Raw genomic sequence first — 13014 nt, 5'->3', positions numbered from 1 at the left:
GCTTGCTAAAACACAGATTAAACTCAGCTATATCAGCAGAGTTTCTGATTCAGGACGTCTGAGATGGGCCTTGAGAACTTGCATGCCTACCAAATTCCCAGATAACACAGATGGTGCTGATCTGAGGACATTTTGAGAACCATGGGCTTAAGCAAACACTTAGAGGAGCCTTTGAAAGTGTTGCTCCATGAGGAGTATAGACAGCATCATCAGGTGTAAAAAATTTAAATATCTGTAGTTTTTCTCACTACAAAATAATACATTTGTATTGTAAAAAAAATTTTAATACAAAAGCAATAAATTCATAAAACAACCAAAATAAATTTAAAACCATTCAGTGAAAAGTAGCCCTTCGTAACCTTGCTGTGTATTCTTATAAAATCTCTATGTGTATATGTTATGTTTATATCTGTACATATATATGATCTTTCTCATATATATATAATGTATATACAATATCAGATTCATCTTATACACACTGTTTTGTAACTCACCTTTTTACTTAATAGATTATAAAAATCTTTGTGCAGCAATAGAGTTCTAAAACATAATTTGGTACATCCTTTGAATAGAGATACCAAATTATGTTTAAATGTATTCAAATGTTCCCACTTGCTGGACACTTAGGTTCAACTCTTTTCTGTTCAAACAGGTTCAGCATAAATATGCTGATAAGTCATTATGTACATCCTTATTTTCTAAAGACGGATTTCCAGAAGAAAAATTGCCAAAACTCATGTATTTTAAGTCTTTTCATATGTATTATCAGAATACCCTTCAAAGAAATATTGAATCAATTTACACACCCATCAGCTCTACAGAGGCATTTTCTCATATGTCCACATAACGCTGAGCACATTTTCCTTTGCCAGTTTAATAGGGACAAAATGATATCTTGTTTATATTTTTAATTTTTTTCACTTACCAGAGGGATCTGTCATACTGAGTGATCTCATACTTCTTTCTTTGTAGCTGTGTAAATCTGGGGCTTAGAATCAAACTATTAACTCTATACAAAGCAATTTTTGTTTGTTTGTGAGTTTATATGTTTGTATTTCATAGAGTCCAACACATCATTTTTCTTTGTCATGAACCAACCAAAATTCTCAAAATAGGTAACTTTTGTTATATTATGTAAACTCTGGGGAAATTTCTTTGTTACGAAATTCTGTAGTTTGGATTTGTCCAATATGCAATCTCAGTATGTGAATTTATTACACTACAATATAAATGGTCTAATTTTACTTACAAAATAATCCATGTGCAGACATATCCACTGTGATTAAAAGAGACAATTGATGGAATAAAGTATCTTGTTATCTATTCATTAATATATATTGAGTGGTCATATTATGTGAACACTAAAACAGACTTTCTTGGTGATACACTAAACTGAATTTTCTTGGTGACACACAGGGACTATTAGGTGAAAAATATGGGAACATCCGAATCCCCGGAGAAGTTGAAGCCTCAGAGTTTGAAATGATCTTGGATGCTGCCATAGAGGCGAAGCTGGACACCAAGTTACTGGAAGAGTGGTACTGTCGGGATGAGAACTCGGTGCCAGCCGCTTATTACCTCAGACCCAAATCAGAAATGCTGAAAAGCAATAAAAATGCAGTAAGTTATCTTTCTCTCCAAAGTGTGTGTCTCTCTACATTTTTAAACTGTTTACATCACACAGGGGTGGTTTTTCTCTACAGAAAAGGCACAGTAGACAGAAAGTTATTCTGCCCGAGACTCTAAATTTCCTTTTAACAACTAAATCCAAAGCTAAGAAATCTTCCAAATTCACCTTTCTTTTTTGACATCTTAGACTTTCCTTCTGGGGTCATTTCCTTCTTCCTGAAGTATATCTTTTGGAAGTTCCAAAAGAGTGATAAGTTCTGTTTATCTGAAAATATATGTATTTTTATCATCTCACTGTAATGTATATATATTCCTATTGCTATATGTTGTGCTTCCTACATTTGTGAATTCATATATTCTATCAGTTTTAGAAAATTCTCAGCCATCATCTCATCAAATACTGTCTCTCCTCTATTCCTTCTTTCCTTTTAGCTCTTCAGTTGCATGTACAATAGATTGCCTCACTCTATCTTCCATATCTCTTTTTTTAAATTTTTTAAATTTTATTGAACTATAGTTGATTCACAGTGTTGTGTTAATTTCTGCTGTATAGCAAAGTGATTCAGAGAAGACAATAGCACCCCACTCCAGTACTCTTGCCTGGAAAATCCCATGGGTGGAGGAGCCTGGTAGGCTGCAGTCCGTGGGGTCACGAAGAGTCGGACATGACTGAGTGACTTCACTTTCACTTTTCACTTTCATGCATTGGAGAAGGAAATGGCAACCCACTCCAGTGTTCTTGCCTGGAGAATCCCAGGGATGGGGGAGCCTGGTGGGCTGCCGTCTATGGGGTGGCATAGAGTTGGACATGACTGAAGTGATTTAGCGGCAGCAGCAGCAAAGTGATTGCTATATATATATACACACACACATACATACATTCTTTTTCATATTCTTTTCCATTATGGTTTATCACAGGATACTGAATATAGTTCCCTGTGCTATACAGTAGGACCTTGTTGCTTATCCATCCCATATACAATAGCTTGCATCTGTATCCTCCATGTCTAATTGTCTTTCACATTATCAATTTCCTTATCTTTCTGTGCTATATGGAAAGTCACTTTAGATCTTTTTTCCAGTTTACAAATTTCTTCTTCAGCTGTGTCTCCTCTGTGCACTGAGTTTTCAAATTCAACAGTTATATTTTTAATTTGTAAAAGATTTTTTTTGAGGAGGCAGTCTTTTAAAAATCTGCCAAATTATTTTTTATAGTCTCTATAAAAATGTTTTCTTTTAATTCAGTATGTTCCTTTAACATTTCATACATTGTTAATTTATTTTCTTGTGCCTTATGTAGAACCTTGCAGAGAGGTTGTGGCATACATGAGTGAAGAGGAACTAAAAAGCCTCTTGATGAAAGTGAAAGAGGAGAGTGAAAAAGTTGGCTTAAAGCTCAACATTCAGAAAACTAAGACCATGGCATCTGGTCCCATCATTTCATGGGAAATAGATGGGGAAACAGTGGAAACAGTGTCAGACTTTATTTTTGGGGCTCCAAAAATCACTGCAGATGGTGACTGCAGCCATGAAATTAAAAGATGCTTACTCCTTGGAAGGAAAGTTATGACCAACCTAGATAGCACATTCAAAAGCAGAGACATTACTTTGCCAACAAAGGTCTGTCTAGTCAAGGCTATGGTTTTTCCAGTGGTCATGTATGGATGTGAGAGTTGGACTGTCAAGAAAGCTGAGCACCGAAGAATTGATGCTTTTGAGCTGTGGTGTTGGAAAAGACTCTTGAGAGTCCCTTGGACTGCAAGGAGATCCAACCAGTCCATTCTAAAGGAGATCAGTCCTGGGTGTTCATTGGAAGGACTGATGCTAAAGCTGAAACTCCAATACTTGGGCCACCTCATGCGAAGAGTTGACTCATTGGAAAAGACCCTGATGCTGGGAGGGATTGGGGGCAAGAGGAGAAGGGACAACAGAGGATGAGATGGCTGGATGGCATCACAGACTCGATGGACATGAGTTTGGGTGAACTCCAGGATTTGATGATAGACAGGGAGGCCTGGCATGCTGTGATTCATTGGGTCGCAAAGAGTCGGACATGACTGAGCGACTGAACTGAACTGAGTGTGATAGAAACACAGTCATTGTCTCTTCTCCAACTTTGTTCCCAAATGTATTCATCATGCTACTGCTGCTGCTGCTAGTCGCTTCAGTCATGTCCGACTCTGTGCAACCCCATAGACGGCAGCCCACCAGGCTCCCCCGTCCCTGGGATTCTCCAGGCAAGAACACTGGAGTGGGTTGCCCTTTCCTTCTCCAATGCATGAAAGTGAAAAAATAAAGTGAAGTCGCTCAGTCATGTCTGACTCCTAGCGACTCCATGGACTGCAGCCCACCAGGCCCCTCCGTCCATGGGATTTTCCAGGCAAGAGTGGGTTGCCACTGCCTTCTCCGTATCCATCATATGTCCCCTGAAACTGAATGAAGGAGGTGGAGAAAACAGGTGGGCCTAATTATTGCCTAGACCTTTTAAAGAGGTTGAAAAGAAGCCATAGGACTTCCCTGATGGTCTAGTGGTTAAGAATCCTCCTGCCAATGCAGGGGACATGGGTTTGATTGCTAGTCCAGGAAGATTTCATATGTTTCAGGGCAACTAAGCCCAAGCACCACAACTACTGAGCCCACATTCTAGAGTCCAGGATTTGCAACAAGAGAAGTCCACCCATTGCAAATAAGAGAGTAGCCCTCACTTGCCACAACTAGAGAAAGACTGCACAGCCAAATAAATTAAAAAATAAAATTTTAAAAAGAAAAGAAGGTATAGATATCCATTCCTCTTCCAAAGAAAATATCCTTGATAATGCAGTACCCAGGAGATCCAAGAGGAGAAGAGCCCTGGGTTAGCAACAGCTCTTCATTTAAGATTCCTGTGTTTTGGCCATTCTGACATTTAACAGAAAGCATTTTCTCCATGCAAAATGAAATCATGTCAGATTACTCAATTCTTCTTCTTCTTCTTCAAATGTACTTTTTGAAGTTATTATCTGGAAGAATATGGAGAATACTGGGGTAAATCCCAAACCATTCACCAGGTAAATATGCCAGGAGTAAAGGCAGTAGCTGGTAAAGTAGATATCAAAAAACACGATACCTCAAACTTACACCTATATTTAATTGGCTTTAGCTGTTCCTTCACCCACTCCAGTGTTCTTGCCTGGAGAATCCCAGGGATGGGGGAGCCTGGTGGGCTGCTGTCTATGGGGTCACACAGAGTCGGACACAACTGAGGTGACTTAGCAGCAGCAGCAGCAGCAGCTGTTCCTTCATTTGATTCTATGAGCCTCTGCTGCTGCTAAGTCACTTCAGTTGTGTCCAACTCTGTGTGACCCCATAGACGGCAGCCCACCAGGCTCCCCCGTCCCTGGGATTCTCCAGGCAAGAATACCGGAGTGGGTTGCAGTTTCCTTCTCCAATGCATGAAAGTGAAAAGTGAAAGTGAAGTCGCTCAGTCGTGTCCAACCCTCAGCGACCCCATGGACTGTAGCCTTCCAGGCTCCTCCATCCATGGGATTTTCCAGGCAAGAGTACTGGAGTGGGGTGCCATCGCCTTCTCCGCTATGAGCCTTTAGGGAAATTTAAATTATTGACTGAACCATGTTTCTGCATAAATTGTTGTTAAGTAAATAATTGTTTGAATAAGATTATCAGCAAGACTCTATAAATGTTACTTTCTTGGTAGGCACTCCTATTTTATTTCCTAGAGAATTAAAAAAAATTAAATGAGGAAGAAACAACTAAAGACAATTAAATAGTAACATATGAGTCAGTCAGTTCAGTTGCTCAGTCGTGTCCAACTCTTTGCGACCCCATGGACTGCAGCACACCAGGCTTTCCTGTCCATCACCAATTCCCAGAGCTTACTCAAACTCATGTCTGTCGAGTCAGTGATGCCATCCAACCATCTCATCCTCTGTAGTCCCCTTCTTCTCCTGCCTTCAATCTTTCCCAGCATCAGGGTGTTTTCCAATGAGTCAATTCTTCACATCAGGTAGCCAAAGTATTGAAGTTTCAGCTTCAGCATCAGTCCTTCCAATGAGTATTCAGGACTGATCTCCTTTAGGATGGACTGGTTGGATCTCCTTGCAGTCCAAGGGACTCTCAAGAGTCTTCTCCAACACCACAGTTCAAAAGCATTAATTCTTTGGTGCTCAGCTTTCTTTATCGTCCAACTCTCACATCCATACATGACTACTGGAAAAACCATCCTTTTGACTAGTCTGACCTTTAACTGTATTGAAGATATGATTTTGTTACAACATTTGAATCAAAACTCAAGAGTGAAACACACAATATATTGAGAAAATCAAACAAACAAATCCTGTTTGGCTTCACACCGTTGTGTCACTAGGGCGAGTTCACATCACTTTCAGGGTACTAGGGAGAGTAAATGAGATACTATCCGTTAAGCACCTGTCATGGTAAGGCCCATGGTAGACTTTCAAATAACAATGGTTCTCTTTCTCTTAAATTTTGAGTTTTCTTGATGATTTAAGACTAACATTTCACTTTCACCTTTCTAAAGATGCAACCTTCTGCCAATGCCGAGAATGAGAAGACCTGGCAAGAGATATCAGATGAGATCAAGAAGATATTTAAGACTGCTGTAAAACTGTTACATGAAAAGGGAAAGATGAAACACAGCCAAGCCAAGAGGTACCTGTTCTCAGGTAATTTTTTATGCATCTTCCGTAAACTGAGGAATTGATCATTAATAGATATATTCACTGTTTCCTTTTATGGTTCTGTAAATTTAATAGTATTTACTGCCTGATGAAATTTAATTTTTCTAAATGTTTTTATCTCCTGGAGAGACAAGTAATCTTTTTACTCAAAGATAAGCTTTTACTAACTTAACTTGAGGAATTCTCCAAAAATATGACTTTAAAAGAAGTCAGAGGAGGCTGAATATAATAAACCAGACTCAGCCAGTATTTCTCAGTTGAACTGTTCATTAATTCACTTGCTCAGCAAACATTTATTGAGGGCATATATATGCCAGTCACTGGGGCTACAACAATGAGGAAGAAGGCAAGGTTTCTGCTCTCCTGGAACTTATTGTTTAGTGAGGAGGAAATAAGTGATAGGCAAGTAATCAAATAAATGAACAATATCATGTCAGAAAGGATAAGTGCTATGAACAAAATACAGTAATAGGATAATAGGGCCTGATGAAGGCTGTGGGGGTCCAGATTTAGATAGGGCAGGTGATAAGGAAATGACTTCTGAGCTAAATGGCAGAATGAATCAGAGCTGGCAGTGCCATATCTAAAATAGAGACTTCCGGGCAGAGGGATTGCCAGGTTCAAAATTCCTGAGACAGGAATGTGCTTGCTAAGCAAGTTCTAGGAGCAGGAAGAAGGTAATGGTTGCCAAGCTCAGAGGAGGAGAGATGAGGTTAGTAGGTGGGCACAGGCCATAATAACAACAGAAATAATCCATAAACAATCTGTAATAGGAATAGAATAGAGTTTTATTCAAGCCAAACTGAGGACTGTAGCCTGAGAGAGACAGATTCAAGAAGCACTTGAATTGTGTTCTACCTGACTACAAAATGAGGGAGGCTTATAGAGGCAAAAATCACAAAGTTACAGTAGTCACTGTATCAAGTTGTTTATCAAGAATTATAATTAGAGCTGGCAAGAAGTCAGGATGCATGTCAAATAAGGACTGGTTGGGGTCTGAAATGGTCACATAGTTACAAGGGTAGACCTTGAGACCTAGGCAGCTGCTAGCAGATATTATTTTGAGAATGAACTGGTGGTGTTCTTCCATCTGATACAGTTCAGAGAATTCAAGTTCTCAGTGATGCAGGAAAAATGTCTGAAACCCATACACAATGGCCACTGGTTCCATTTTGGATGCCTGAATCATAGATATTCCAGTTTGATTTTTAGATGTATTCTTTCCTTTAGTGGTTAAATCAGATGTACAATGCATGTTTGATGGGCCAGAAGACAGGCTGTTCTATTTAACATACAGTTCAACCCAAATCAGGTATAAGCCAGAATGACTTCCTCATATTTCAATCTGTGAAAATTTCTTCCATCACTGCATAAGATGGGAAGCTATCAGAGGTTGGGAAGTAAGGGAGTGGCAGGATCTAGATTAGCCTTAAAATAAAAAATATCCCTAACTGCTGAGCAGAGACTCACTTGTGGGCCTTTTTCAGCTGTGGAAAAGTGGTTTTATTTTTAGGAATTGCATAGGAAATCACATATCTGAAGGAATATGTCAGTCATAGTTTCCAGAGGATGAACACTCCTAGGTAAAATAATCAGTTAAATAGCATTTATTTTAAGAGGTGATAGCAAAGAATTATTGAAGAAAAAAAGCAACAGTAGTTGCATTTTCAGACTGGTTTTGTGAATGATGTGGCAAAATGTTTGTGAAAACCTAAGAAGCACTTGATACCATTCTCACCGGATATGCCTGTATTTCAACCTCAGAGAAAGTATGAATAATTTTGACAAATTCATTCTCCAGAAGATGTCAGAAATTGGGTCTTATTTTAGTTCTCCCTAAAAATGCTAAAATCACCAGGAATAAGTACTATCTTTAGAATATACAGGTTAACATATATCCTTATTCCTCTGGGATCTTTTTGATCCATTTTTGAAGCCCTGGTTCTTTGTCTTTATCAAGGGCAAAACTCCCCTATTCCTAAAAAAATGTGCCATATCAGGAAAAAAATACCAAGAGCAAACTCTCTCCTATTCTTGATATAAGAGACACCAGTTGGGGAGGGCATCCTCTGACTTAGAGTTAGACAGCCCAAGTTTTAAAAAATTCATAAGCAAATACTTTCTCTTAATTTTCTCCACAATAAAGAACTTGGTCCACATGGATAGCCATATGAAGATTAATCATTTTGTACTAGGTAGTATGAAATACTATAGCTGGCCTATTTTCTATTTGGGGTTACATCTCTAAAAGATATGCATGCTCATGAAATTTTAATTTACATTCCAACTCATTTTAAGACCATGTTTGCACAGTGAAAATTGCTGAAGAGGGGCCAGTTCTTTGAAATGGATAGAGTATATTTGTTTTGTGCCAGTCTATCAATAACCAATGTGGTAGTTGGACCAGCCTTTTTGTCTCTTATTAGGATTGCAAGATACTCTTCAGCAATCACCATCAGGTAACTTTGAAAAAATAAAGGCTTATAACTTGTAAGTGGAGTAGGAAATGGCAACCCACTCCAGTATTCTTGCCTGGAGAATCCCATGGACAGAGAAGCCTGGAGGGCTACAGTCCATAGGGTCACAAAAAGTCTGACATGACCGAACACACATACACATTACTCATAGGACCTGGAAATTACAGAGCACATCTAAAGCTACACAGCAAGGTCAGAAGCAGAGAGAGAAAGAGAGACAGAGCACACACATCTAGGGTTCTGCTTTTACTGGGCTCACTCTTTACTGGTAAATTTAAAACATAGAAGTGGGAATTTAAAGCACAGGAAGAGAGAAAAACAAGTGGCCAGAAAGGTTAGTTATTGAAGTCCACCAAGAGCTCTTAAACAAAGGAGTCTCAGGGAGGGGGGCCGGCCTGCTCTGTATGTGTGGCTGTTAATGAGTTTATTCAAGATAGGTATCATTGAAGTGGATGCCTCAGCAATCAAAGCTTAAGTCAGACATTTGCATTATTAAAAAACAGTGGCCCCCCCCCCCAAAAAAAAAAACTGTCAGGGTTTACACTACAATATTACTTTAATATTTTCAGAAATCTTCAAATAAGAATACCAGATAGAGGGATTTCCCTGGTGGAACACAGATGGCTGGATAAGAGGTGGACCAAAGGCTACTTTCTGCAGGAGTTCAGAATGTCCAAATTTCTTGCATCTTCCCCTGTACATATTATAACAAATTTGTACTCTTCTACAAAAAGAAGAGTAGACATATGTTATATAAGCTTCCTTATCTGGCCTCCTGATACAATTTTCCTGAATAAAATCCTTGGTAAAACATATTGATTTGGGACTTTCCTGGTGATCTAGTGATTAAGGGCCCACATGCCACTGCAGGGGACGTGGGTTCAAGAAGATTCCACATGCCTCAGGACAACTAAGCCCATGTGCTATAGCTACTGAGCCCATACACCACAAGTACTGAAGCCCGCATGCTCTAGAACCTGGGCTCTGCGACAAGAGAAGCCATCACAATGAGAAGCTCACATGCTGCAACTAAATAAAGCCCATGTGAACTAACGAAGACCCAGCGCAGCCAAAAATAAATAAAATTTTAAAAAAGAAACTATACTGATGTGAATAGCACAGCTTGTTCAACACTGGTGGATATAAATACATCTCTTTTACTTCAATCACAAATCTTTATCAATTGCTATCATTACTGAAAAAATATTATCACAGAAGTTCTGCTAAAAGGTACCATTTTTAAATAAAATTCCCACCTCCCTTCATAGTTACTTTATAGAATATACCTATGTTTCATTTTTGCTTGATGTTGGAGGTGTGGCCAGTATATTGAGATGTTCTAAGTTACAACCAGCCCCATCCCCTGCCCCCATGCTTCCACCAGATCCCAGCCCAGCAGTCACCGCCTTAAGAAAACCTTCTCTGACTTCTCCAAGCGGATTAGATTTCTCAATTGTTTGCTCTCAAGGCACCATGTCATTCAACTTCCCAGGCATTAAAATAATACATTTCTTTGTGGGACTCTGTGACTCATGTCTGCCATCTTCCACTGGACTATAAGCTTCATAATAGCTTTTTCTCTCAGCATTCTGTTTTCTCCCACCACTGTATCCTAAGCAACTAGCAGCATGCCTGGTACATAGCAGATGCTCAATTAAGACCAACTGGATAAAGAAACACAGAGGGGAGAAAAGTTTTAAAAGACTGCTTGTTTTAAAATTCATGTCCATTGGTTTAATTATTTTAAATTTTTCCCTAAAATTGTGCATAATTGTTGCTTTTTATTAGTACTGATACAATTTTAAATGTTCTTATGGGGCCTCAATGGAGAAGGAAATGGCAACCCACTCCAGTGTTCTTGCCTGGAGAATCCCATGGACGGAGAAGCCTGGCAGGCTGCAGTCCACAGGGTTGCACAGAGTCGGACACAACTGAAGCGACGGCGGCAGCAGCATGGGGCCTCAAATGATTTAGAAAGTATATTTACTTTTATGTGAGCATATGTATTATAAGCCCTAACATGGTTTATCTCAGAAGAAATAAAGTTACATACTGAGTCATTTTCCTGTTCCTGCTCTGATGGATGTAATGGGATTTAACAGTGACATGGATAATGGATAAATGAAATTAGCACATAATTATATTTTGAACATGCTTTTACATTTATATTTACACATATATGTCTGGGGTATATGCATCTCAAACAAAATGGTGAAACCACAGTGGAGGAAAGACCAACGAGGAAGAAATAGACTTAGATACGTCATGTGGCCTCTTCCTCGTTCTCTCCTTGCCCCAGTTAGTTCCTGCTCTCCACTCTTAGAACCTCTGGAGTCTGGGAGGAAAGCCACGTGGGAACTTAGAAGAAGCAACTATAAGCTTAGTGTGCTTTCTTTCTTATGATTATGTTCAACCTCTCCCTCAGGTCTTGGAAGAAATTAAACAATTGTATTTAGAATCCATTGTTCTGGGATCCAGGCTGTTCAGGAAAAGACAAATAGGAAATTAAGGACTTGAGAAATTATTCTAAAGATAACTCAGCTACACACTATAAGCAAAATAAACTACCACTACTGACTTGAGAGTCACATGCTAAAAGCGTGGGTGCATTGCTTCTTGGTTCTAGACAGTAAACTCCTTGTTGTATTTTCTTTCAGCGATAGAGGATGAATTTGACTTTGCTCTAGGAAAGCAAACTCCAGCATTCCTGAAGAAGTGTGTTTGCTATATTAGGAAAATTGCTAACATTGAGCGTTTCGTGAAAATCCCGGAAATGGGAAAATACATGGATATAACTGGAACAGAACCAAGAATTATTCGGGACCCTGAAGCCCAAGAGAAGCTGATAAAACTCAGGGATGAATTTATTCCTACCATTGTTGCTTCATCTAATCTGAGAGTGTACACATCTGTTACTCATTGTGACATGAAACTAGGCTATTCCCAAGAAATAGAAAACCATTACATAGAAGGACTTGGTAAACAATTTTATGAGGACATGATTGACATAATTCAGGCCACGGTACAACAGAATTTTGACACAGAAACTGATACGCTCTATGATGAAATCCTTCAGCATTCGTCCTTATGTAAAACATATGCCTCCTTCTACGAGTACAAATGTGAATCTCTAAACATCGTGCATAAATACATTCTTCCAAGCAAAACTGGGCACATCAACCCACTTATTATATACGGTGGACCATGCACTGGAAAGACCCTTCTGCTAGCTGAAGTAGCAAAGAAGGTAAATACCTATTCTTTTACGTGTATGTTTGTAAAAACTTTGGGGAAAAGATCGAGTCACCAAATTCACTTCCATTTTCTGTGTTAATATGAATTATAATGGGTCCTTTTGGAATGGATTCTTCAGCTTTTCTCTTTTGCTGGTATAACAATTATACTGAAAGATAAGACTCACGAGGTCCAATCCTAGAACAGCTTTGTTTTGTCTCTGTTCAAACTCATGTCATGGAGCTAGTTCTCATCTGGCTGGAAACAAAGGTAGATCTCACAACTCTTCTTATCACTCTCAGCAAAGACAAGCCCTCTGAATGCTTCTGGATACTAAATCCATCTCAGTTCAGCAATTAATATGTCCAGTTGAAGATGATAATGAATACTTCAGTCTACATCTCCTTCCCCTGACTGAGGCCAACCATATATGCCAGGCCCCTCCAGCAGGAAGTAGGAACATGACCATCTTCTCCTTTCTTACACCACCCAGCACTTCCTCCCCTCCATCCCTAACGCCAACCACACTCTGACTTCTATAGGTTGTGATTTAGGGGATGTAGGTAAGGTGGCCAGAACATTCTTACAGACCAGTATTCTTCTGACCTGGGTTCTGCACTCTGGTCTTGGAAGGTGTTTAAAACTTCCTCCTGTTTCTTCTGAGGCCTTTTCCTGGTTTCCCGAAGGTCTTTTCCCTCTCACATAACCCGACCTGTCCTCACTGAGCACCTCTCACCTGCTGTTCCCTAGGCACAGGGAACCACATTGTTTTTCCATCTGGTCACCCCATGGCTCCTAGACATCCAGCAACACATATTCTAGTATCTTTCTGCCAAGAGCCTCTCCACAGCCCAGCAAGCTCCCTTAGACAGGAACTGGGAAAAACAGAACCAGCAGAAACCCTCATTACTCCCATTTACCAGTGGCTGACATCTGAAACATGGGAAACACTTGGGTACTGTTTTGCCCTGAGAAAC

At 39.5% G+C, this 13014-nt stretch overlaps 1 protein-coding gene across 2 annotated transcripts in view; it reads left to right on the top strand.

The window, feature by feature from the left end:
* NWD2 (NACHT and WD repeat domain containing 2) overlaps positions 1 to 13014 on the top strand; it is a 251527-nt gene that overhangs the window by 228302 nt on the left and 10211 nt on the right. For both annotated transcript variants that reach the window (XM_044946002.2, XM_025290187.3), the window contains 3 exons: positions 1417 to 1620; positions 6167 to 6311; positions 11461 to 12050. In XM_044946002.2, coding sequence (XP_044801937.2) covers positions 1417 to 1620; positions 6167 to 6311; positions 11461 to 12050 — 939 coding nt within the window. The remainder of the gene's footprint in view (positions 1 to 1416; positions 1621 to 6166; positions 6312 to 11460; positions 12051 to 13014) is intronic.

Source organism: Bubalus bubalis, chromosome 7, assembly GCF_019923935.1.
Source record: "Bubalus bubalis isolate 160015118507 breed Murrah chromosome 7, NDDB_SH_1, whole genome shotgun sequence".
Lineage (NCBI taxonomy): Eukaryota > Metazoa > Chordata > Mammalia > Artiodactyla > Bovidae > Bubalus > Bubalus bubalis.
The sequence above is the reverse complement of the archived record's forward strand: the minus strand, read 5'-3'. Positions and strand labels throughout refer to the sequence as shown.